The sequence below is a fragment of the Phragmites australis genome, chromosome 24 (assembly GCF_958298935.1).
Source record: "Phragmites australis chromosome 24, lpPhrAust1.1, whole genome shotgun sequence".
Taxonomy (NCBI): domain Eukaryota; kingdom Viridiplantae; phylum Streptophyta; class Magnoliopsida; order Poales; family Poaceae; genus Phragmites; species Phragmites australis.
This window is the reverse complement of record NC_084944.1, coordinates 3,555,987-3,581,013: the sequence shown is the minus strand read 5'-3', so window position 1 is coordinate 3,581,013 and position 25,027 is coordinate 3,555,987. Positions and strand designations below refer to the sequence as shown.

Genomic DNA, 25,027 nt, shown 5'->3' with positions numbered 1-25,027 from the left:
TTACCATGGCTTGCCCTCAAAGACCGGTTAAACACCAACGAGAGAAGAACGACCAAAGGTTGGATAAATGACTGCTTCTGCTTACACTGCCCGGTGGTCGAGTCCATATTTCACATCGCGCTTAGATGCAAAACAGCAAGTCTCATTTGGTCTACGCTGAACTTAGAAACTATTGCAAACAAGACGTCCAGCGTGCTAGAGTTCATCGAACTGGCACCTCAGGCGATACCAATGGACCTAAGGGACACATGGATGGTTTGCTTTGCTGCCTGCCTCTGTGAGCTTTGGACAGTTAGGAATAACTTCATTTTCGAGGGAAAGAACCATCAGTGCAAGCCATTAAAATGCAGATCAAGCAATTACTACGCCAATAGGTCATCCGGGCAAAAGAGGAACACGCTCTTCGCTTGCAACAGTGGGTAGACCTTTTAATCAATCACGGAGATTGAACCTACTGCTCTGTTTTTATGTTTATTCTCTTTTATTTTATTCCTTGTTTTTGGTTATCGATTTTGTTACCCTTCTTATTTTGTTTTGCTTCCCTGCTCTTGTTCTCGGTTCTCGTTCAGCTCTCAGCAAAAAGCGAACTGAATTTTGCCCTTCTGGGCTTTTTAATATATAAGGTAGAGACTCCTCTACTTTCGAATTAAAAAAAGAGAGAGATAAGAATCGAGTTGAAATAGTGCTGTATGCTAATCATGTGCTGCCACTTCATTTACCTGCATATGTGTTCCAGAACTGGCGTGTGTATGTGTTATTGATCCATCTATTTTTCACAAACGCACACGCAGAATGGTGTGAAGCAAAGGCAGCGTCAAGAACACGCCCATTAGCCGGCCAATACCGCAAGCAGGAGAACGGCCAGCGACAAGCTTCGCGGCTTCGCCGCCGTCCCCGGTGACCCACGAGGCCATGACTCCACGAGATCCGGTGAAGACTGGCATCGTTGTCTCGGCCACCACTGACGCCGACCAATCTCTCGTACGTGCTATCGAAGGAAGCAAGCGTGGGCGCCGGAGGCAGTGAGACGAGGAGAAAGGGCTGCGCGTTGGCCGCTCGAGGAAGATGCGTTGATTGATGGAGTTCGTGGTCGCCCTCTGACCTTTTATTCCATTTTGTTCGCACCCTAAATCGCGACGAAAAAATCTGAAAAATTTCACAGAGATGGGTGATGAAATGCAGGAACAACACGTAAAATTTTAGGCTCAACAGTGACCTGCGCAGAGGGGACTGAAAAAGATAAATAAAGTTTCAGGGTGGTCGGTATTTCAGATAAAGTTTCAGCGCAGACTGGGAGTTGCTCTTCTCCAATCCTTCTCGTTCCTTCCTCCTATAGAGAATTCACCATATTTTTGGGTTTCTCCGGTCGATGGATGGCGATTTTTTTAAGGAAAACACTGCAAGCATACCATGAAAAATCAGAATCAATTAGAACAAGTTCTGCTTCGCCGTGGGACGATCAAGTTGCTTTGGCAGGTGGCGCAGGAGGCGTTTTGATGCTGGAGATCGAGTTGGGTTCAGCATGCAGGGCCTGCGATCGATGTACTAGCTAGAAGGCTTGGTTTGGGTTGTTTTGACATTTTGTTTCTGTGTCCGAGGAGGTGCAGCTCAGTTCGGGCCCTGCCGACTGCCGAGGCCTGCCGGGGCGCTTGCTGCTGCTCCAGCACCGCGCCGGCCACGGCTGAACCATGAGCGCACCATTGAACACGCATCAGCTCGATTATACTTTACCTGGTTCAGCTTTCATGAGCAACACCACGATTACCATCAACGTTTGATGCAAAAAAAAAAAACAAGGGCCAAATTTTAAGCAGTTTGACACTAGTATGCTAATCTGTAGCCTTCGTCCAGCCGTATGAGTTCCAGAGCGCATCACGTTTGCGATCTGAATGCACGTATCGTTGATCCACCAACACTTGAACGCAAGAAAAACTAGTTGTGAAACGAAAACAGCATCAACAGAGTGCCCAGCCATCAGCCGCCCAGGCCAGCGGACGATGGTGCTAAGCAGGAGAACGGGCGACAGGCTTGCCCACCGCCCTCCATGAGCACCCATGACTTCATGAGATCCGGCGGTGACCTGTCTGGGGCTCTGCGCAAGCAAGCACACGATCATCTCCTTTTTCACCTTGTTCAACGATCAAATCGCGACGAAAAATCCTGAACAAAAATCAAAAGGATGCGGAGTGAAGTGTACATCACACAAACTTTCAGACGCCAGCTCTGTGGACGGAGAACTAAGAAAGAGATATATATTTTTTTGGAGAAGGAGCTTTATAGAGATATATAGAGTCGGGTTGGTCGGTATTTCAAATAAAGAACCACCCCTGACCTCTTATTTCAATTTCTTCCCGATCAATCTCGTACCATTTTCACACCTAAGAAACAGCACCTGAAATTTTAGGTGCAACCTTATTTCAATTTGTTCCTGATCAATTTCGTACCGTTTTCACACCTAAGAAACAACACCCGAAATTTTAGGTGCAACCAAAATCTGTGGAGGGAGAACTGAAAATGAGAAGTTGAGACTCTGGGTGGTCGGTATTTCAAATAACGACCATTCACATTCAAATCGTAACGAGAAAATTCATGCTGACGGAGGATGCAGTGGAGAAGAACCATACGGGGTTTCAGATCCGAATACAATCCGTGGAGGGAAAGCAAAAAGAGAGAGAGAGAGAGAGAGAGAGAAATTCTTGATGAATGGTGTAGTTTGATTACGCAGCAAGTCTTTGCAATCCTCACAGCCAGATGCCCGTCAGCCGGCGCACTGGTGTGGCTTTTATTCTGACACGATCATCGATCAGACCCCACGAATTAAAAGTTTTGACACACGACGACTCCGACGACTGAGAGAATCCATGACACGACCACACAATGGATTCGACCCCGTTTTGGACGAAGCAAGACGAGGCTTATTGTTACATTCCAACCTGACACGACGCTGCACGGCACGAATACACGGACGCGACGTGGCCGTGGAGGACACCCTGACACGGACGGACGATGTCCGCGTGCGTGCGTGCGTGCATCTATCAGCGGCGGAAGCTGCGCTGCGTGCGCGGGGTCTCGCCATTCTCGTCCCGGAGCTTGACCGCCGTGTACACGCCGGCGCCGGCCACCGCGCCGAGCGTCGGCGCCAGCAGGTAGATCCACAGCTGCCGGTAGTTCCCCGCCGCCACCGCTGGACCCAGTGTCCTCACCGGGTTCATCGACCCGCCCGTCGTCGGCCTGCGTCAATCAGCCAGATAACACACACGCCGCTCAGTTCACGCAACCATGCGTGTCACGTTAATCACGCGCTTCGTAAGGACGCTCGCGCGCGCTTAGAGACTTACCCGGCGATGAGGATGTTCAGCGTCACGGCCGCTCCCACCGCGATCCCGGCGAGCTCACCCAACTGCAGGAACGGACAGAAGTCAGAACAGGATCGATCGTTGCTGTGCAGCTGAGCAGGCACGCGGGGAGCAGCGACGATAGAAGGGGCGGTATCGTTACGTACGGCGCGGGTGTCGGTGGCGACGGCCGTGACGACGAAGAGGAGGTTGAAGGAGATGATGAACTCGGTGAAGAACGCCTGGGCGGTGGAGATGGTCACGTCGGGGACGGTGACGCCGCCGGAGAGGAACGGGTGGAAGACGCCCTTGAGCGCGAAGCTGGCGCAGATGGAGGCCAGCACCTGGACGAACACGTACGCGGGCACCTGGAGCCAGGGGAAGTGGCGCAGCGCCGCGAACGCGATGGTCAGAGACGGGTTCAGGTGCGCGCCGGAGATGTGGCCCGTCGACAGGATGATGATCATCACGGCGAGCCCCGCGCACGCCGCGTTCCCGAAGGGCGTGATCGCGCCGCCGTACTTCTGGTTCACGATCGGCGCCGCCGTCGCGAAGAAAATGAGGATGAACGTGCCCACGAACTCCGCGCCAAGCTACACGCACGCGCGCACTGTTCAGCTTAACGAGCACTATGCCTCGGACTTGGAGTTCAGAGTGTACCAGTCATCACTGATCACTGTGCAGGTGTAGGTTTACAAACCTGTATGCTAAAATGATCCTGAAATATACTGGTAGTTTAAAAAACCTCTTGAACTATAATTCATGAAACTTCGGTAGTGCATTGCTAAAATATTTTAGCATTATGAATTTACGACCATCATTTCGATTGTGCGTGATTGGAACGAACTATTCCGATGTACGGAAATAGTAAAACAGAGCAAAGAGAACAAGTACGTGAACACTGTTCTGCATTTGATCGCAAGCAAGAAAAAGAAGCAAAAAAGCATGCTCGGTCATCCGGCACTCAAAAGCTGAAATGGCACATCGTCGTTTTTCAATTCGTCAATAATGTCATGCAAATATCCATTTGGACACTAGTATCATATTATGCAGCCGCACTTTTCAGAAGCTGCATCACCGTGGCCAATAATTCAGCGATCGTGTCAACTCATCGACAGATTGGATGGACGTGGCCGGCGAGACAGCTAGAACGACGCATGCAACCACACTCGTCACGGACGCCTGAAGCCATCGTAGGGTCATCTTGAGGTTTGGACACTTCTTATCAAAAAACAAAAACTTGAGGTTTGGACATAGTCGCTTCCTGTCACATCGAAGAACCTTATCACAAAATAATTGTACTTGGCTGTGCTCGTCTTTATTAGGAAAAAACTTTAGCTTCGTGTGAACAGTAATTTAAGACTGTTTTCAAACTAAAGATGCAGGACACGATGGGCTACGATCTAGTACAATTCTTGATCATATGCAACTTTAGAAGTACAGTAACTAGAGGTCACTTGTCAGCGCTCAAGACACGTCACTTATAAACTGCGAAAAAAATTACTGAGCTTGGTCGAGGCAACCCCTTAGAAAAAAAAAAAAAAAAAGAGATCAGGGCCAGATCTCATAGGTCTATCTTCTTCGGTAGATGTCGTCCTTAATCAAGCCAACCACATGAAGAAAAGTATAGTTGTTGTTCCAGAAATATTCTTTTATTATGTTCTTTCTAGATAGATATTTCATCAAAAATAAATCACCGCTCTATCAAAATCTTTTCTCTATCTTCTGTTGATTTTGATCCGGCACTTCCTCCACCTGCCCTTAATCGTGGAGCATTCATTCAGAGTAGATAGATTTGCGGTGCCATACCAGTGAGCAAGTTAGCTCCAAACTAGTTTTGTAAAAGTGCATTCCTTGCAAAGGTGACTCAGCGTTTCATCATATGTTGCACAAAGTTTGTAGGTTTGATCATTTGGTCACCTTCTTCTTGCCATATTGTCAGCCATTAGGATCTTGTTTTGGACGAGAAGTCAGGTGAAGAATTTGCACTTTGATTTAGTTTTTGCCACCCATATTGGCTTCATATTGATATATTTACTGTTGACAACAAAATGGACCAAGTAAGCACTTTTAGTGGTATACTCCTCCTCATTTGTATATCTCCATCTAATTTTATCAGTCTGATCTTCAATGAGTATGAATTGGTTGATATACTCCCATAAAGTAACCAGCTACTCTAGCTATTTTTGCGTGGTGAGTTGACCTAAGCACCTGATCCAATTGAGGTCTGAGAGTCCCTTACTTACCGTCATGTTTTTTCTCTTTCGTTTCATATAAAGATCTGGTGCAATATTTCTCGGTGCCTGTCTTGTACCTAGCTAGAAAGCCAAAAGGAGGTCCTCGCACCATCCCCTACTATTAGCACCGTGCTAGCATGAAAGAGATCTTTATCCCCTTATCACAAGGGAGTTGCATGTCTTTCCATGGCTGATCATCCTCTCTACATTGGTACCACATCCACCTTAAGTGTTAAAGCTCTTGTGAACTTCGCTAAGTCCAAGATCCCTAGACCCCCTAACTCTCTTAGTCTGCATACCGTGCTCCTTGCGTTTTCAGGTTCATCACCCTTCCATAGAAAACTTCGTCGTATTTTGTTAATCTTCTTAGCGAGCCATTTTTGAAGTGGAAACACAATTAGGTAGTAGGTCGGGTGTAAGGATAGGACCGTTTGTACTAGAGTTCCTCCTCCAGCAGGGTTTAACATCTTCCCTTTCCATCCAGGTAATCTAGCCCCTATTTTATCCAGCAGTGGTTGGACATCACTCCGCCTTAGTTTCCTGGTATGCAGTGGAAGACCCAAATCCTTAGCTGGGAATTGTCCTGCCTGAAAAGTCTCGAATAATTTGCTGCATGTGTAGGTCATGGTAGTGGATGGGGTAGATTTCCGATTTGTTGAGATTTGTGATCAAAGGATTAAATTTAATCCTTCCGTGCAATTCAAAATATTCAGTTCAATGAAAACTTTAAACAAGTAATCATTTCCCAGGAGTGGTTAACTGGGAAAAAAATACATGAAACAAGCTGGATGGTGGTTAGTTAGGGGACATGATGGTGCGGATTCGCACATATCTCCCCGATTACGCGCGATGATCAGGGTGGGCGACGCCGAGCTGAGCCAAGCCAAAATTTTCAGCAACTTGGTGTACTTCAAAGTTCAGAAGTTCATAACAGCGAGATGCAACCATGCAGGCTGCAGGCGGCGTGGAGACCAGGCCATCACCCATGAGCCAAACCAGCTACACATATCACTTCTCATTTCTCATTTGTCAGTGGCATCTTTTCAATTTTTCTGACGAAGCTATCAGTGGTTTTATTGTCACAAGCATGCTAGTTAAGCAGGTTAATATTGGTAATTATCTTTCTTGAAGATTCCTAGATGCTTGAACGGTGCGTCCTGAAAGCCTGCATAAGACTGCAGGGGAGTAGAAGTTCGTTTCTAGCTGGTACTATCCCAAAGCAAATACTACCTGGTTTGCAAAGTTTTGGTACAATTTAGCATCGCCTTCCCTACTGAAACAGCTGAAACCACGCACGTTACTGTGGTAGTGCTCTTTTGGTCTCATAGTGATTACCTTAGTCACTTGTTAGTTCACTCGTACTCCTTAGTTCAGAAGCAGCGCCAAATAAAGAACTAGTGCCCAAAAAGAATCTGGATTTGCGTCATCGATCCGACTTATGGAGTACTAGTGGTTTAAAAGGTTTGCTTGCATGCTCCATCTCGAATCTGAATTTCGAACAAATTGAGAGCTCATAAGCATCGTACGTACGAGATCACATAAATCGTCAAGGATTAAAAACAGGCGCCCAAACCGTGGAATTGTGGCTGAACTTCTCTTAAACTTGTTAGTCTTGCTTGATCTCCTACTAATGGCTAGAGTTTGGCACTGTCGTAATGCGTCGATTCAACAGTCAACAGCTTATGACATTGATCGCCTACTTTTTTTTTTGAAGCAGTACTGTCAGGGCTGTGTGGGTACAGGCTTGCAGAAATATGACTTTCCTAGTGTTGTTTGGACCTACACACTAATATATGAAACTAGAATATCTGCATGTTTGTACCTGCACATATATTAAACGAGCATTGAGGGAAGCACGTCCCTGTGATTTCATTAAGATGATACCACATCTTAAATCCGGGTTAGCTTAGTGAGATGTACTCGACTAACTGTTAGCATCGTAAGAGACTTGGCTATCTGCACATACATTAATCTAGCAGTATATTTTCGTTCGATACGCATTGTGTGCCTAGCCTGAAAAGCATCTCACCAAGAACTCATGAAAGCCGAAAGAAAAACGAGTTTTGCCTAATAATGTCATTTCTTCCCATTGTCAGTCAATTTTAGTTTTTGTTGGGTTGTAAGGAGCATAAACAAGGAAACATCGGGTGACGCAAAATTTGAATGATAATGCACATAGACAGAGGAAGCGATGCACACACAAAGAAATGAAAAAAAATGCAGAGAAGAGAGCTTATGCAGTTAAAAGATAAATCTCGTGGAGAGAAATGCAAAAATGCAAGAATGGGCACGTGCGCATGTGCGTGGTGGCGTACCTTGCGGGTGAGCGAAACGTCCGGCGCGGGGATCTCGACGACGCAGGTGTGCGTCGCCACCCCCCACCCCTCCACCGCCGGCAGGCACTTGCACGTCGGCATCGAGTTGCGCTCGTACGACAGCGAGTCCACCCGCGGCCCCGCGAACAGCGGCGCCGGCGTCCCCGGGGTCGCCGGCACCGACCCGTTCGGCGGCGTCAACCCCGGCTCCATCACTCTCTTGCTGCTAGTTGCTTCCTCTCTCTCACTCACACTCTTTTTTTTTAGTTTTTTTTTTTTTGGGATGAATGGCAGTGCACCAGAAATAGGGGTTGGGGTGCTAATTACATGATTTGATGGTTTTTGCAGAGGTAATACTACGATACTGGCCGGATTAGCTCCAGGATCGTTAGACCACGACTGATGGCTACTGCTAAAGATACATGCTGGATTTCTATCCTACTTTTTTTTGTTCTTTTTTCAGCTTGGTGGCAACCAAAGCAAAGATTGTGGCGAAACTTACATGATCTGGAGTTTTTTGTTGATTTTCTGCTAAGGAATCAGTGGGGGTGTATCCAGCCTACCAACTTACACCTCGCTTGGCAACGCCGATGCTTACGGAGAGCTTGGAAGTGGCTTTTTTTTTTGTGTGTTTTTTCCTGGGATTTGGAGTTTGGACAGGGACTGGAGCTACATGCTTTACAGGTTTTTCTCGAGGTTCGGCTAAGGCGTAATGGGTGCGGAGGTGGTGTCCAGCTCTCTCACAAGAACAGTCTCTCTCTCTCTCTCTACGCCTTTCTCTCTTGCTAGGATTAGGGGAACGGAGAAAGACGCATGCGACGAACGACAAGACCAGTGTACTGAACTAGATGGAATGCAATGGCGATGCAAGAAAGTGCAGTGGAGGCGATCGGGAGGAGGGAGAAGATGGGTGATGGGTTTGGAGGGGGAGACGGTGTGGGTGTGTGGGGCTGTGTATATAGGCTGGGCTGCAGCTGAAGGTGCACATGAGGGGGATGGATCGAGGTCAATGGCCTCCGCCTCCACTTGAGAGGCATCTCCCAACTGCCCTCGAATAATGCAAACTAGAAGATAGGGGTCGGATGGAATCATCTTAATTAAAGGGTGTTTTTTTTTTCTGAAAGTCATACGGGAGGATTATATTAGAAAAAAAGCAATACACTAAAAGTGACGAACAATACAAGTCTAAGTAATAAAAGAAAATTAATAACTACAACGCTACTGACAAGCATAGGCTCGCCGAGACAACAAAGCTAAAAACAGAAAAAAAAGAAGAAGAAGAGTGTTTCGATTAGTAGTTTGTTTAAGCCAAGGCTACTAAAGGAATCGTGGAGTACAGCTACTGTAGCATGCTACTACTCTATCGAGGATATTCCTAGGAATTATGGAGGGATTTAAGAACTGTACAGAGTACCACAAAATCCTAGTGAAAATCCTTCAAAATTCTGAAACGTTATCTTCGGTGTTTAAAATTTTGTTATACCAGTTTTAGATTAGTCATTAATAAATACAAGTCTTATAATAGATGAAGTCATAGTCATACAACAATAAGAGTGATAAAATAAATCCATTATTCTAACAATACATAAAAAATTCCTACGATTAATTGAATCCATGTCATCAAAGAGCACAATAGAAATAGCATGGTGACACATCACTCCACAAGTAACTCATGTGCGGACACGACTAAGCCTACTCGTCAGCCTCATTGTCGGTTTTGATGAAGTTTGTACCGTCCTCTAAAAGCACAAACAAAGATGAGTACAACGTACTCAGCAAGTTCCAACCCTTACTCTACAACAAGGGGTATAAAATACATGCAAATGATATTGACAAGGGTAAATGTAAGGTTAACTTTTATAGAAATGCCACGTTTACACATGCTATGATTTATTTCCATAAAGCAGGTTTTGTGAAAATTCCATATCATTAATGTTGAATAAAGAGGGTTTCGACCGAGGTGGAAAGTCACCAAACCCAAGTTTTAATATTGCTGGACATCCCATTCACAGCAACCCACAACATAGTACCGGTCCTATTTCCAAAAAAAGAGGCACACCTTGCCTACTCACACTTTAACGAAACACACACAATCTATGCTAGTTGTTGTGATTGAACGATAGTTCATCCGTGACAGTGAACATGACTATTCGAATAGTTTTAATTACGCATAATGAAACACTTTAACCATAAGCTGAGTTTGGAAACAAACTCCCGTCATAGCAGTACGACTTAACAAAACCATTACCCATCACAACATCACTTCACTAACCACCTACGAAAGCTACTAGGAGTTCCTGATCTTTAACTAGGTCTCCAACTGGATTGACAAGCATGTACCTATTTGCACCTGCTCCATAGTCTCCCGTTGCACTCATGTCTCTGAACGACTAGCAGACTAGCTGGTGGGATTTAAACTAAGTCCTGTCACATATAGGGTCGAGTGGCTGTACGGTGAAGACTAGGTAGGTTATCACACTAACTCGGTCCTTAATCGAGATAAGGTAAACATCTTCTCAATAATCCTGTCACACAAACATCACTTAAATTCCCAAGATGTTCACGATGGGAACACTGATTTGTCTAAGCTCTAATGAGTTATCTGTTGTTATCAATATCCGATAAGCCTTCCCATCACAATAACTCACACAACACTAAGCACCGAGTTTCACACAGTTTACAAAACTAATTATGATTAAGCATAAAATATCAGTAAAGTATATAGTCCTAAGCATACTAGTAACAAGGTGATCGTCTTAACGTAATTAAAGTTGCCAAGACAAATATCCTAGGATTACCAATGTTATATTTAGAATGATAGTAATAGGACCTTATTCTACAATAGGGCATAACTAGATCAATAATTCAAACTATATCGATAAGTAATATTTCATGCAATTATTTGGTGGAAAACGACTGCTACGGGTTATGGTGATAAAACTATGTATAATATGATCAACAAGGAAAAATGGTTTGAGACTTCCCTCAACTGAAGTCCTTGAGGGGGTCTTGCTCGAAATCTTGCGTTCACGACTTCTCCTCCTCCTCATCGAACTCTCCAGGTTTTTAAAATGCAGCACACAAACAACACAAAAAAAATACAAAATAAATTCCAAAGATTATGAAACTAGTGGGAATGGATAGAATTTGAATTTAGATGAATATTAGTGAAAGAATCATAGACATCAGAGTTGAAATGAGAAGATATGGGCTTCGGAAGTTGGTCGGCAAAATAAATTTGTAAAAAGAAAAGGGGAGAATATTCGAATATTCTATGAAAAATGATTTTCGGAATAAAAGAAAAATATTACTACGCTATGGACTCGGTTTACGAATTTGGTGGATTGGAGGAACTTTAGCCTAGCGTCTATGGCAAACCGACGAGGCGTGTACCAAGTGATGTGGCGACTGACTAGATTAAGGGGTGGTACCGGTGCTGGTGTGACATTGACGTGGACTACACATGTCAGCACAAGAGCGACGGTCGCCAAGGCGACGATAGGACGGTGGCAGCAGGGCATCCATGGCGGGGACTCATTGGAGAGCTCACCGCTAGTGGTTCTTGGCCTTGGATTGGATAGAGAGTCGGTCCACGAGGATCAGCACAGCACAGCAAAGCCGGTGACAGGCACCTCGTCGATGGGTGGAGGTCGGAATAGTGCCATCGGCATGCCGGAGCTGGGGAAGGCGACGATTGGAAAGGGAAATATGCGGAGAGGCGGTTTGGGTCAGATTTTTGGGTAGCGGGAGCATGTATGGGGCGCGGGGAAGGTTTCTCTGTGCTTGGTTTGGCCGGTGAGGCATCACCAGTGACCGACGATAGAGGCAAGAACTGGTGGACATGGCGGCTCAAAGGAGAGGGAAAATGGTTTAGTAGAGAGGCAAGGGAAGTAGAGTGAGGTCGGCTGAAGCTCGTCATGAGGTCCAATTGGCCAATGGCGGCCCTGGGTGGTGGATCAATGGCGATGGTCACCGGAGGGGGAAAACACATTGAGAGAGACAAAGGGGAAGAGGGAGGGCGAAGCTTGCCTTGGTGAGCTCGGCGAGCGGTGGTGAGGTGTGGAGCCAGTGGCCAGCTTTTATAGATTGACAGAGGAGCGGCAGTGCTGGTGGTGGGGTTCGACGACGGTGCTCCACGCGCGTGCTTGTCAATGACGACACAGTGCCGACAGTGTAGCGGCTTGGACGCACGTGGCATTCGGTCGAAAGGTCAAGCTCGATAGTTGAGGTGGTGGTGCTCTTTTTCTTTGTGTGCGTGCTGGTGGCGACGGTGCTCTTCGCCGCGATCCTTGTGTGTGGTGTCAGTGGAAGAGGAGCGGCGAAATGGCGGTGTGAACGGCGACTCCGTTGGTGACACGAGTCGGCGATGGCAGAGTTAGGCGAGCGGCGGTGTCGCGGCTAGGCGTCGGGGGCCTAGCAACCGGCGGCTCGGGTGCGAGCACGTGTGCGAGAGGAAGATGAAGGCGACAGTGGGCTGGACTGGGCTGTCACATGGGAGAGAAGAAAGAGAGAAATGGAGGGATGAGTTGCAGGGTGAGCTGGGTTGCGGAGGAAAAGAAAAGGAAGAGAGAATGATCGGGCCGCAAGGGATTTTGGATTGGATTAAGCCAAAGGAGAGTTTGAAAATTATTTGGATATTTTTTCTGATTTTTATTTTGAATTTGCTGAAATTTGGGATGCTACAAATTCTTACGTTTTAAATATGATCTTGTAGTACTAGTACTACGAGAGGTTCATTCTTGACATGTTACAGCAGGGTTATCAGTTAAGTCATGTTTAGCGGAGCTTTAATTTTAATATCTATCTATGATTTAGAGTTCGTAGCATAAAATAATGTGGTTTAAATGTATATTTTTAGTTCAAAATAAAAATAAGATATCTCAACAACAACCCTTAATTTATCCATATCTCTAGCTTCAAACTTTTTTAAAACTAAAGATAACCAACTATAAAAAAAGAGTTGAAGCTCTATCAAATAAACTCTTATATTACTGGTAAAAAATGTTGTTATATAGTTGCTGTAACATCCTATGCCACCAGTGTTATGAGATGCGCCACCAGGTAAGCTTTCCTGATCTTGTTCATGGTGGGATGGTGTCCTCTTTTTGCACAGTGAAGTTGAGTGGATGCAGAGACGATCGTCTCGCCTTCACCGCACTTGCTGCTGGTGTGAATGAACAGAGGAACGAGGATGGCATGGCGGCACGTTGGGCTGATGCCTTGCCTCCCTTGAGCGGCCTGAACGCTACGGCTGCTCTGAGACGGTAGGCGGAATCGCCCAGGTTACAAGGGACCCTGACAGGCTCAGTGGTTACTGAAGAAGAAGGTGGATAGATTCTCAAACCTCATGCAAAGCTCTGACGATGTGCTCGCCGTGAATCTGAGCAAAGCTCAGCTACTACCCACGCATGAAGGTAACCTTACGTGCGATCGTCTAGCTAGTCGTAGATAGTTTTAGCTTTTTTGTCAGCTGCACGGTGTCGGTATGGATCGGTACAATAGGAAGGGTATGGATAAAAGAAGGAATTGTTACTTTTCCTATGCAGCAACAGCTCCGGCCTTTGGTTCTAGGCCATCAGTCCCATGCCCAAAAGGAGATCCTCGGAACTTTACTACTCCGCCCTTTGGTCATCATGCTATGCTTATAAGAAACCAAATTAAAATATACATTAATTTATATATGACAAATGATTAATAAAGTTATCAATTTAATTTGTCGAATTTTAGATTGCTTAAGCTTGTTTTGAGCATTTTGATTATGGATTAACCGGATTTAAAGTTAGAGAAATGTGTTTGTTTACCTTATGGTGTACAGTTAATGTATGCAACTTTACAGTCAATGATGGGTGATCAGGAGTAAGCATGTGCTTGGTGCTGAACGATCAAGGAGACCAAACGAAATCAATGGTGATCATAGCTGTACAAGTGGAGGTCAAGTAAAATATAAAACGGAGAATGAAGATAGAGTGTTGACAAAGTTAAGCGAAAGGGATGCCGGTGCAAGCTAAAAGGCGGCCCGAGAGATCGGGAGCTGGAGTGACTTACCGGCGATCAGGATCGCAAGACGGAGTATACATATCGACATCAGAGCGCTTGCTTAAGGTGTAAGCAAGTGACGAGTCACGCTTTGAGAAGCGTGCAGAGGGTTTTACGGTTGGACCTTAAAACTGTGAGAGGATTGAAGGAGTATGTGGCACCATCGCGAAGCTTGCGTCGAGACGAAGCTAAATCATGAAGACATCACGATTGTTCGATTGACGGAGCAAGAAATGAACCAAAATATCCTCGGTAATAAATATGAGTGTACCAAAATAGATGGATATTTTGGTAATATACTAGGAAACTTAGAGGTCAAATTTTGTAGGTCTATAAATAAAGAGGTAGGACTATGAGAGAGTTGAAAACAGCCACTTAAACCCTTTATACCACCCATTTAAGAGCTTAGTGCTAGTATTTTAAAAGAGAAGAAGATGAATACTTAAACTATATAATAAGTGAGAGTTTTTTTAAAAAAATTCTTATAATCTACATAAAATAGGACTGACATCTTTGAATAAGAAAGTTTTTACTTTTACATATGCTTGAATCCCCTTCTTTTAGTCTCTCTCTGTTAGTTTCCTTACAAGTTTACAAGTTTTTCTTTTTGGTTGTGATTTTTTTATTGATTTTTTTTTTTTGCCTTTGAGTGCAATTTTTCAATCTTATAAATTTGTTCTTCTTCTTAGAGATATAAACGTTCATATACTTATGTATTTGAGAGGGTTTTGAATCACATTATTTTTAGACCATCAACTTGAAGAGTTGATTTTTTTGCGACTGTCTTTTTTTTTTCTTCGTTCAAGTTTTAATTTTTTGTGCTAAAAACATATGAAATTGTTTTGAATAGAGTCTATGATTAATATTATATTTGTAGAGTCATGTTAACTTAAAATTTTCTTTCTCGTTTTGTCTTTTTAAAATTTATACGTTTTAAGAAACCTTATGTAAATAAGGAGAAAACTATCTATTTAAAAAAAATTATAAGCCGTTTATTCACCCATCTTTAATCACTATTCTTGGTACTACAGTTTGATGGACTGATCGTTGGCCTGTGGTACCGCGTCCTGCTTGATGAATGATTGATGTTTACTGAACTTCCAATGGCGGATCAAGCACACAGATAATCACCGTGTCAGTATTCAGTACTCAAAGTGCACGCTAGGTCCCCGAACCTGATCTCTCGGCCTGCGAGTGTAAACTGTAAACCCGATTCATCATGCGCTCTCCTACCTGGCCATTGAAGCCTGCCTCCCCCCCGGAGAATGATCCGTCAGCCATGAGTGGCATGCCAAAGCAGCACTGCGTACAGCGGGGAGGGACCCGTCCCTCTGAATGCTGAAGCGAAATGTGTGGCGAGGAAGCGGTTTTTTCAGGCCGCCCGCTCTGTTCTCTGCCCGCATGGACGCAGGAGAATGATGCACCATCAGTTCAGATGGCAAAGGAACAATCGAGCATGGAAACACTGGCCTCCCTTGCCCTGTCTTGAGCAGGGAAAAGGCGCAACTTTTCCTCAGAGACGCGAGCGGAGCAGGTGCGACGGCCATGGAAACGGACATGGTGACCTACACGTAGCCCTGTCCGTCGTCGTCTTTTTCTTGGCGATCCTAGACTCGAGGTCATAGATAATGGCGATGTGACGCCCTGACTGGGCACTGGCTTTCAAGGCGTGAAGCATGGCCTAATTGTTCAATCTGTCGCGCGATCCTGACAGCTTCGGCGGTTCAGGAGTACGCATCAAGACAAGAATCGAGCTTACCGCTTACACAGTGCATTCATTCTTTGTAGAGTGTAAAAGAAATAGGTGAGGAAAATTATGTACGTTAAAAGAATAGTATTTGGTTGGTTTATTTGTCTGGATAAGTTGAGATGTTTTTCTGTTTACTCGACTGAATCTGAGGTCGTATGAGCGGATGCAAAAATTAAGATTATAGTTGATTACTCATATGAAGATGATTTTGTGACACTAACAAATAGACCTGTCTGCATGAGTGAATGCAGAGTTTGTACCTGTCAGATCAGACTGCGTAGTAAAACTCGAATCCTAAGCTAAGATAAGATCATATATTTGTACCCATCGGGTAAGATTGAAATAGTAAATACGAGCAACAAAATATATTTTTATTTAAAATTAAACACATCCTGACCTGACAGATACAGATCGAATAAGATTCCAGTAACTAAACACATCCTTAGCTATTCGCTGTAACAGAAGCCTGGCATGGACGCATGCTCCAGTTAATCAAGAAAAGAATTGAGCTTGCTTTAGCACTTGCCAAATGTACGACGGCGACGGACCCTGCAACCCGATTAGCCAAAGCGCAAAAGGGAGCGGGCGATGCCAATTGCCAATCGCCATGCCAGCCACCGAAAAGTCGCGGATAAAGCGGAGAGGGTATTGTCAAGTCACCGGCAATCTTCAACCCTTCATCCATGCCACGATGCCCATGGGACAAACCGAGAAAAAGAGGAAAGAATTTGTGCTCATGGAGGCCCTGGAGGGGCCACGGATTTGGTAGCTGCGGTAGCAATCAGTCCATGCTCTGGCGCTAGGAGGCACATGGAACGGAACGCATCGCATTCCTCAGAAAACGTAACGCATCTCATTCCTCAATGATGCTGCACATGATTACTTGATCAGGACACCTCGTCTTGTGCTTAGGCGCCAGTTAATCAGGTGTGCAGTCGATGGGAACTGGAGAAGGGGTACGTGAGAGTAACAGTTCTGAATTCTGATCCACACGTGGGACGCCTTGTGATTTGCTGACGAGAAGATTCATCGGACAAGACAACACGACATACCTCACGACCTTTACTAGTCTTATAGAAAATCTCTCTTTTATATGTTATGTGTTTTTTTCTTAGTTGTATGTATTAATCGTTAAATTAGTAAATAACAGTATGTATCAGGATTTTGTAATAGACTTTCGGTGAAAAGTCTTGTAAAATTTATTTTCACTCAAGTGATGTGTGGTGTGGCTACTGTGCACGGAGACCTGGAGCGAGAGAAGCTAAGAACTTCAAATGCAGGAGCAGCAGCATTTTTGGGAGCTTGAAATATTGCGGCTCCAGCTGTGCAGCTAGCCCTGGGCCATGAACGGAAAGGGGTATGATAGTATGGATCATTTACCCGATCGACCAGAGCAGAGCATCTGTTCGATCATGGCAGCTCAGATCAGGCTCATGCGCATCATCTGCACTTACGAACTGAAGTAGCATGAGTACAAGACAACACAGAGCGAAATATTTGAGCCCAGGAAGGAGGCAGCATCGTTTGAGTACCAATAAAGTAAATTAGGTAAATTATGGCTACCATAAAAAGGTGATGAAAAAATAGCCGTTACACTTATGGTAAAATTTGATAGAAAATAAGACTATGGCATATAAAATAAAAGAATAAGAAAATTCGATAAATTATTATAGTGTGGCAAAGTTGTGACAAGCAACAATCACACTCTGAAACTAGGCCCGGCCTTGGAGCGACGCTGGCCTCTAGATTTCACTTTTGCTCCCCATTGGTCGCCGTTGCCCTGCAGGCCCTTTCCTCTCTCTGGCACGCGGCAGAATTTGCCGTTACCGCTTTTCTCACGCAACACTGTGCCGTCTGATATCGAAACCGTTGGAGAGCGGTACCGATTGCTTGGATCGGTAAAAATTAAAAAACGCGTCAGCACAGTATTACAGAATGGAAAAGCCTATTCTGTTGGAGATGCCTTACTCCACCAAACAAAAACGTGCCCTTGAGCTGTCTGTCAGACTGTCACTCGTAAATCATGATTCCACGACACAAAATCGGTCGGTTGCCGGCATCTTGATTCCGGGTAAGATCACGTCGTGAGTGCTAGGTCAGGTAGTAATCGAAGCCGTCTATAGCCTTAGTGGTCTCAGTGTGATCGAATAGAACATACGGAGCCGAGCTACAAGAGCAAGACGGCACAAGAGCTTGAAACGGAGGTTCAGATTTTCTGCATCTATCACGGCTGCTTCGTGGTTTTGCTGTATGATTGGCATGCGTTGCTTCGGTTGTACTCGATTAGCCTGGCGATGTGACGGCGGGTCAAGTCTAGGTTGCCCGTGCCGGACGGCGAGCTAGCTAGCGCGTAGCAGGCCGATCGAGGCCGGCCGCCGGAAGCCTCCGCTGCCGCTGCTTTAACGTAACCACCTACGTGAAGCTTCTCTCGATCGGATTGCCAAACGATTACGATCGGTGGATGGGGCCAACGGAATCATGCGGGTTTGAAAGGCGGCGAGTGCACAGCTCTCCAGTGCCGGCGAGGCGATCAATTCAAACGAGCTACCCTCTACAAATCCTCACCAATGGTGGACAGACCGGGCGGCCAGCAGAAAAGGTCCCTAAGAAAGGTTTGAAATCCCTCATCTTATTCCGCGGGGAAATTTTGAAGGAGGGTAATGTAAGGATTTTTCAAAAAGAGGAACGTCTCGCTTCAAATTGCACACCGTTTTAAAGAAGAGGCTGGCACCTAGTACTCAGCAGAAAAGTTGCGTCTAAGACCATCACCAAACATATTCCTTTCATTTCGTTCCCTTTTCGATTACTCTTCCTATTTATATTATCTTTATTTTCTCTCATCTACAATAGCTTACTTTTGAAGGGATTCGTGAAGTGAAAGAAGAGAAAATCTCGTCTCGAAGGAAATGACTTTAGGAATCCCTTCATGACAAGAATCGTGAAATAAAACCGTTAGAGCTCTGAAGGAAAAAAAATCCTTTCGTAAATGTATTCTGAGCTCTAACAAAAATCAGTTGGGGATGGTCAGGAGGATAGGTTTTTGTTTTGCCGGGTCTTTTCCTTATTTACCTTCCCTTCTGTACATAAACTTTTCTTTTTAATATAATAGGCAATCCTTGCTGGCTCATTTCGAAAAACAAACAAACAAACGAGCTACTCCTATCTTCGCATTGTCTGCGACTGATGGTGGTGGTAGTGGGCGAGTCGACTGAACTCTGAAGCCAACAACCACAAGGAGAGTATAGTGAACGAATAAATAGTCACATGCGTGGGATCTTGAATTTCTTCACTGTGCACAACTGGGAACCAACAGATGATATCAGATTTTGAAACTACAACTCTGAGCTGAAACCACACTGTTTAGGCAAGACAACTATCGCCATGGCGCCATGCGCATCCAAATTTGATTTTAGCGGTGCCGGTGGGCCTGTTGGACCAGCTCGCTACATTTTCATGGGCTAGGCTATTGTGCGTCAAAACCATCACAAGTATTTCTACCGACAAAGTGTTTCGCAAGGCCCAGTTAGTGAACGTTAAATTTCAGTCAGATACGCTCCGAAACAATGGTTCTTCTCTCGGATTTTGCCTCGCTGACAACGCATGGGGAGAAATGGTACTATGAAATCATTGAAAGAGCGTCGCTGTTGCCTTGGAAATTACTCGGCGATCTCGACATTGAAACCTCCCAACGCCAGTAACAACTGCCACCGAGTATGCAGGAGAAACACGATCGAACGAATCCAAGCCGGACGGACTGAGCCTGACAATTAGTTAAGGGTGTAGATGTACATCTAGATTATTTGAATTTAAATTTTTTAGTTGTAAATTTAACTATTTATTTTTTAAATAGTATGTACAGATATAAAAAATTGTACTTCTATTATTAAAAAAAACATTCTCGTGGGCGCAAGCCCCGATCGGAGAACTTCACGATCGAGCAACCCACAGCGGCCTCTCCTTTAAACCAGGCATTTCCTCTTGGGCGATCAAATCCAACCCAGCCTTTGATCAGAGACACTTCACCAAATCCCGGAAAGAAAACGACACGACGCGACGCGAGACATAAACAATGTGCCCTAATCACGCTGACAGACGGTAATCAGAGAACATTTTTTATTTTTATGTTTTTACGTAAAAAATTATAAATATATACTTTCATTTCGAAAAATTACAGATCTCAGCTCTATTGGATGACAGGTTTAAAAATAAAAAAAATAGGTTTCAATACTTGCAAAAATAACAAAGAGAAAACCTTGCTCTTAAAATTCAAAACACTATTAAAATAATTATAAAAAATCTGAAAAAATTGATGATACTAAGTCTGGGTCCGGTCCGATGATTGGTTGGTTTTGAGGGGAACATTGGATTTTGCCCAACTAGTAAGTTGGTTCATACTAATAGTATGACTAGGCTCGCTGTAATATTTTATCACGATAATATTTGATTAATTATATTTTGTATGAACTCTTTATTTATATATTTGATTTTTATAATAATTTGATATTTTCTAACACTATATTTGATATGGATCTTCTTTCCCAATTCTAACCCATTTTCAATTATTATTTATTTTATTTTATTTTATTTAGACTCTTTCTTTAGATATTTTGCTTTCCAAACTGTATGAAAATCGAACTGCTAATTTTTCTTTATGAATTCCAAATTTAACTATTTATTAATCGTATTTGATATGGACATAATTGTTAATCTAGACAGTTAGATATTCATAATAATATTAGAAATTCGTAATAATGAGTGGTTTAGATTTTTTTCAATTAACGTGGTAATTTTGTGATATTAAAAGTGAATGCGGTGACTACTTTTCCTCTCAAATATTAAGATATAGTAATGATAGATAGATTTGGGGGCAAAGTTTAGGGGAATCTTTATTCTGTGGGCGATGGGTCAGCGCTAGATTCTGCTTTTCATGTGTATTGCTTCTAAGTTCTATCCATAGCGTTTGTGTTGTGACTTGTGAGTCGTTTGTTGCTTTGCTTGTGTTGTCAATTGCTATCTGGGATCTCTGCTTCAATTGCACCGGAGATGAATCGCACGCACGGCGGCCAGAGGCCGTTCTTCCCTGTGGGGAATGAAAGAATAGGTTGAAGCGTTGCAATTCCAGTAGGAATGTGCTATTTCACAGGCACACTCTGGTAGAGTAACTTGTAATTTTTTTTTTGATTTTTTCCCTCCACAACTTTATTTTTGTGAAAAAATCATTAAGACACGTTTTCGGAATAAATTTTTCGAAATCATTTTTGAAAAAGTTAAAAAAAGTTTTGAGAAAAAATTGCTAACAAAGTTATTGAGAAAAAAATTTCCAAAAATAAAAAGTGAGCCTGTCAAAGGGCGGCGGCGTGAGCGAAGCAACGCCGGCACGCGTGAAAAAGAATTTCTGACTCCCGTAGGAGCCGCAGGTTACTTGTTAATATATGGCCGGCAAACCGCGGCAGAGATACAATCGTATCCAGTACGGTTATGAGTTCAAATCTGAATACAACTGATGCCTTCTATATCGATAGCCTAGACTGATTTGATTCTATCTATACTCATGTACCGAACAGGATTCAACAGATATACAAGGAAGTCTATCTCTAATAGGGAACCCCTTCCGGGTGATCCTCCCGAGAGGAGCCCATCTGTCGCCGAAGCTCACCGAGCTGCTCGCTTCGTACGAGGATGGCCTGTCCCTGAGCTTGAGGAAGCTCAACCCGGAGGCTGCTTCGGAGGCAGGGTTCAAACCGAAAAACCGCGGTAACCGCGATTACCGGTTAAAAATTTAAAAAAATTCGGAAAAAATTCATTCGGCAAATTTTGAATTTTTGCGAAAAAATCGTGTTTTTACCATCTCGGTAACCGAGCGGTTTGGATCGGTTACCGAGCGATTTTCTCGCATTTTTGATTTGGTCGGTTACCGAGCGGTTTGGATCGGTAACCGCTCGGTTTTCTCGATTTATCGAGCGGTTTTATCGAATTTCAGCGCAGTTCAACAAAAAACCTAAAAAATGGTTCAATCTTGTAAAATCAATAACTAATTCATCTGAGCTTCAAATCAAGTGAAACAAATTTTGTTGGCTTCCTTGTAACATGATCTACATGATAAAAGTATTTATACTCATATAAAAAGTTCAAAATTTTCTGTGAGAAATTTTATTTGTTAAACCAAGGTAAATGCATAGTTTACTCTTTGCTAATCCAAAAATCATGAAACTAATTTTGTTAGTCTTCTTACATGATCCTATATCTTTTAAAAATATATGAACTCATGAATTAGTTATTGTAACATGCATGATTGTGTAAATGTGTTGCGACTAGATTAATTCATAACTGACCCATCACACCTCAAAAATTAGTGAAACCACTTTCATTAGCTTATTTATATTATGATTTACGTAGAAAAAATAATAGTAGACATGAAAAAGTTAATTACAGTGATATTTCTTAACATATTCACTTTATGCTTGTGAACTTTGTAAAAATCATAGAGAATTTAATAAAACTCTAAATAAAGTGAAATCAATTTTAAAGATTCTCTTAAAATACGTTTTATACAAGAAAAATATGTGTTTGCATGTTACACTTTTCCTTAACGTGAGTTAATAATTGAGCCGCACGCTTCAATTTTTTTTTCATTTTTTTCAAACTTTATCCCTATAGAATATGATGCAAACGACATTATTTTTGAAATTTTTTTTCACAGAAGGTCTTAGAATTGTGTCTAGTTTTTTAAAAGATTTGTTTCGAATTTTTTTTTTCGAATTTTTTGAATTCAAATTTTGGTTACTCGGTTTTTGAAACCGGACCGGATCGAGAAAGTCGGTAACCGCGATTTTTGGGCGGTTACCGACGGTTTTTTGAACCCTGTTCGGAGGTGCTCACCTTGTCACGGATGACCGAATCAAATTAATTTCCAAAAAGCAAGTGATTGAACTAATTTTCCTACCAATCTGAAGGTATTGGTTCTAATCCATGCCTAGTGCCTACCAAATAAGCCCAGGGAAATTGAGGCATTGACAGGTGGTAAGGTGCTAACCGAATCAAGGTAAGGAAATTCTCACGCACGATTGACCGATTGCAGGAACCCGTTGTCCTATTCTTGATTGATGCAAGTAATTAACAAGATCGTCTCATTCCTTTGATCATTTCAGACTCAGTATTTGACGCGGAGACCGGAGGCGTCAAGCGATATGGTCCGCGTGCCGCGTGGTGACTCGGCGACTCGGCCTCTGTTAGCGAGACGACGACTTGGCCAGTTGGCCTAGTCAGTGATGTTTCAATATTTCAACCGTTAATGTGGTCCCTTTTTTAGTTTCGCCTAAGGTCATCAAAATCTCAGGACCGACCCTATCTCCGAGGCTTAGAACTGCTCGGCAGCGTTACAGGAGCTTTCTGGGAACCTTTGAGAGCTTTGTATGGTACTGAGGCTGTTACGGTCTTCATCTGCAGCGTGCTTGTAGCGGTGCTGTCGGGTAGCTCCAAGCCACTGGTGGAGTTTGATGTCTCTGAGAAATTTGGTTGGTCCAATGATCTTCACACTGCCATAAGTGAGGAACTCAGAGGGCAATTATCCAGAGGTAGTGTTGCAGCCGTCAAGGAGCTGGAAGAAGTCGAAGCATGTGCTAGAAAGATGCATGTATTGACCAGCACTGCTCAGCTTGAAGAGGAGAATGCCAATCTGGTTGTGATGTTAGCCATTCAAACGAAGTGGTCATGTTAGATACTGCAGCCCAGGAAGGAGTCCATGAGGATCATCTTAGCTGGCGGATGACGCTAGTCGTGAGTGTGAAGTGATCATGCTACGGAGTATTACAGAAGAAGGAATTGATATATCTGGCATTAAGGAGGAGGCCAAGCCTATCGGCCATACAAAACAAGTGATGATGCTTGAGAGAACCAGCGACGGAGGACACCAAGATGCTAACATAATGCCGGCCACTGGCTTGGAAACGAGAGGAGTTGCTGAACTGCATCTCCAGCACGTCGATAAGCGCCGAGGTGCTCCGGCTCGGGTTGGACTCGCTGTCGAAGCGAGTTGGGGACTTTTTCCAGATTGTGCTTACAGGACGTGATGCATTACTCTGCAATCTCCGGATTTCAGATGGGAGCAAGGTTGCAACCGAGATCAGGTCTTAGATACGCTATGCAAATCTGTGTATGTACAGGTTCGGCAGCACATCCTTACACACGGTTCTTCTGACTTCTGCCCCTGCTCAGCCCTACCAAAACTAAGCTCGGGCCACATCTCAGCAGCACTGCGCATAATTGTGTGCTGCTCGTTGTGCTGTGCAAATCTTGTGTGGTGCATAGCCTGAGGTCCTGTGTTGTGCAAATCTTGTTTGGTGCATAGCCTGAGGTCCTGTGCTGTCAAATCTTGTGTGGTGAGTAGCCTGAGGTCCTGTGTTGTGTCGTAGGATCTTTACAGTTGTTCTCCTATTTTTGGTGAGTAGTAACTAGAGTGTTGTCGAGTAAATAGAGTGTTGTTGAGTTCATGTTGGTGAAATGTACAACGGCGAGAGTTGCACAAACTGTACGTATGTATGTTCATGTGTGCTGGTATTTGATTTTATAGCTACTTCTTTTCTTTAACTAAGGATAAAAGTTCTTGTGTGTGTCACTACTTTAATAGATTAAATTAAAATACTAACTAAACAGACACGCACCACTATTAACTAAAAAAATTCAATTTGATAATTTTTTGGTGCATTGTGATTTTAATTAAATTTATGTCCAACCCAAGTTATTTAATCTTTTTAAATTTTATTTTTTATCTTTTATCTTTTACCTATTCTTTTTTTCTTTTTTTTTCTCTCTTTCTTCTCGTTGCACTAAACACCCTACTTACACCTATAAAGAGCATGCATACACTAGACCACCACCATACACCATCACTAACGCAAAGTGTCATCACTAGATCATCATATTATTAAACTAATTAAATAATCTAATTATACTGACTAATCGAATTTACATTAATTACTATTATACAATCTACTTACTTTGATTAAGCAAATAATTACTATTATTCAAATTCAAGTTTATTACTACTATACAAATTCACACAAATTATTATTACACTGACTAAGCAAATAATCAAATTCATATAATCAAACTAAAAAATAATTAAAAAATGTAATTGAAAAGATTAAATAATCTACTTACTCTAATTACTATTATTGCTATAAGTATTAATTAAATATATAATTTAAGTACTTACTGTAACTCACGCTACTGCTCCTCCTCATGTTTAACTAATTCTCTTCTCCTTGCACTGCTGCTACTCCTCACCTCACGCTGCTTCTCCTCTCCACACATTCCCCTATTTTTCTCCTCTCCTCTCCTCCCTTGCTCGCGCTG

The 25,027-nt window shown here is 43.4% G+C and overlaps 1 protein-coding gene and 1 pseudogene across 1 annotated transcript; one reads left to right on the top strand and one right to left on the bottom strand.

Annotated features, from left to right (window-relative positions):
- Nucleotides 1-2,695: 2,695 nt before the first annotated feature.
- On the bottom strand, nt 2,696-8,881 carry LOC133907954 (aquaporin NIP3-1). The gene is made up of 4 exons (XM_062350088.1): nt 7,888-8,881; nt 3,503-3,928; nt 3,339-3,400; nt 2,696-3,231 (listed from the first exon to the last, which is right to left on the bottom strand). Exons 1-4 carry the CDS (start codon nt 8,098-8,100, stop codon nt 3,036-3,038), a joined length of 897 nt encoding a protein of 298 aa, XP_062206072.1. The 5' UTR covers nt 8,101-8,881; the 3' UTR covers nt 2,696-3,035.
- Nucleotides 8,882-11,256: 2,375 nt separating this feature from the next.
- Nucleotides 11,257-23,806, top strand: LOC133908010 (UPF0496 protein 4-like; annotated as a pseudogene).
- The last annotated feature ends 1,221 nt before the right edge of the window (nt 23,807-25,027 follow it).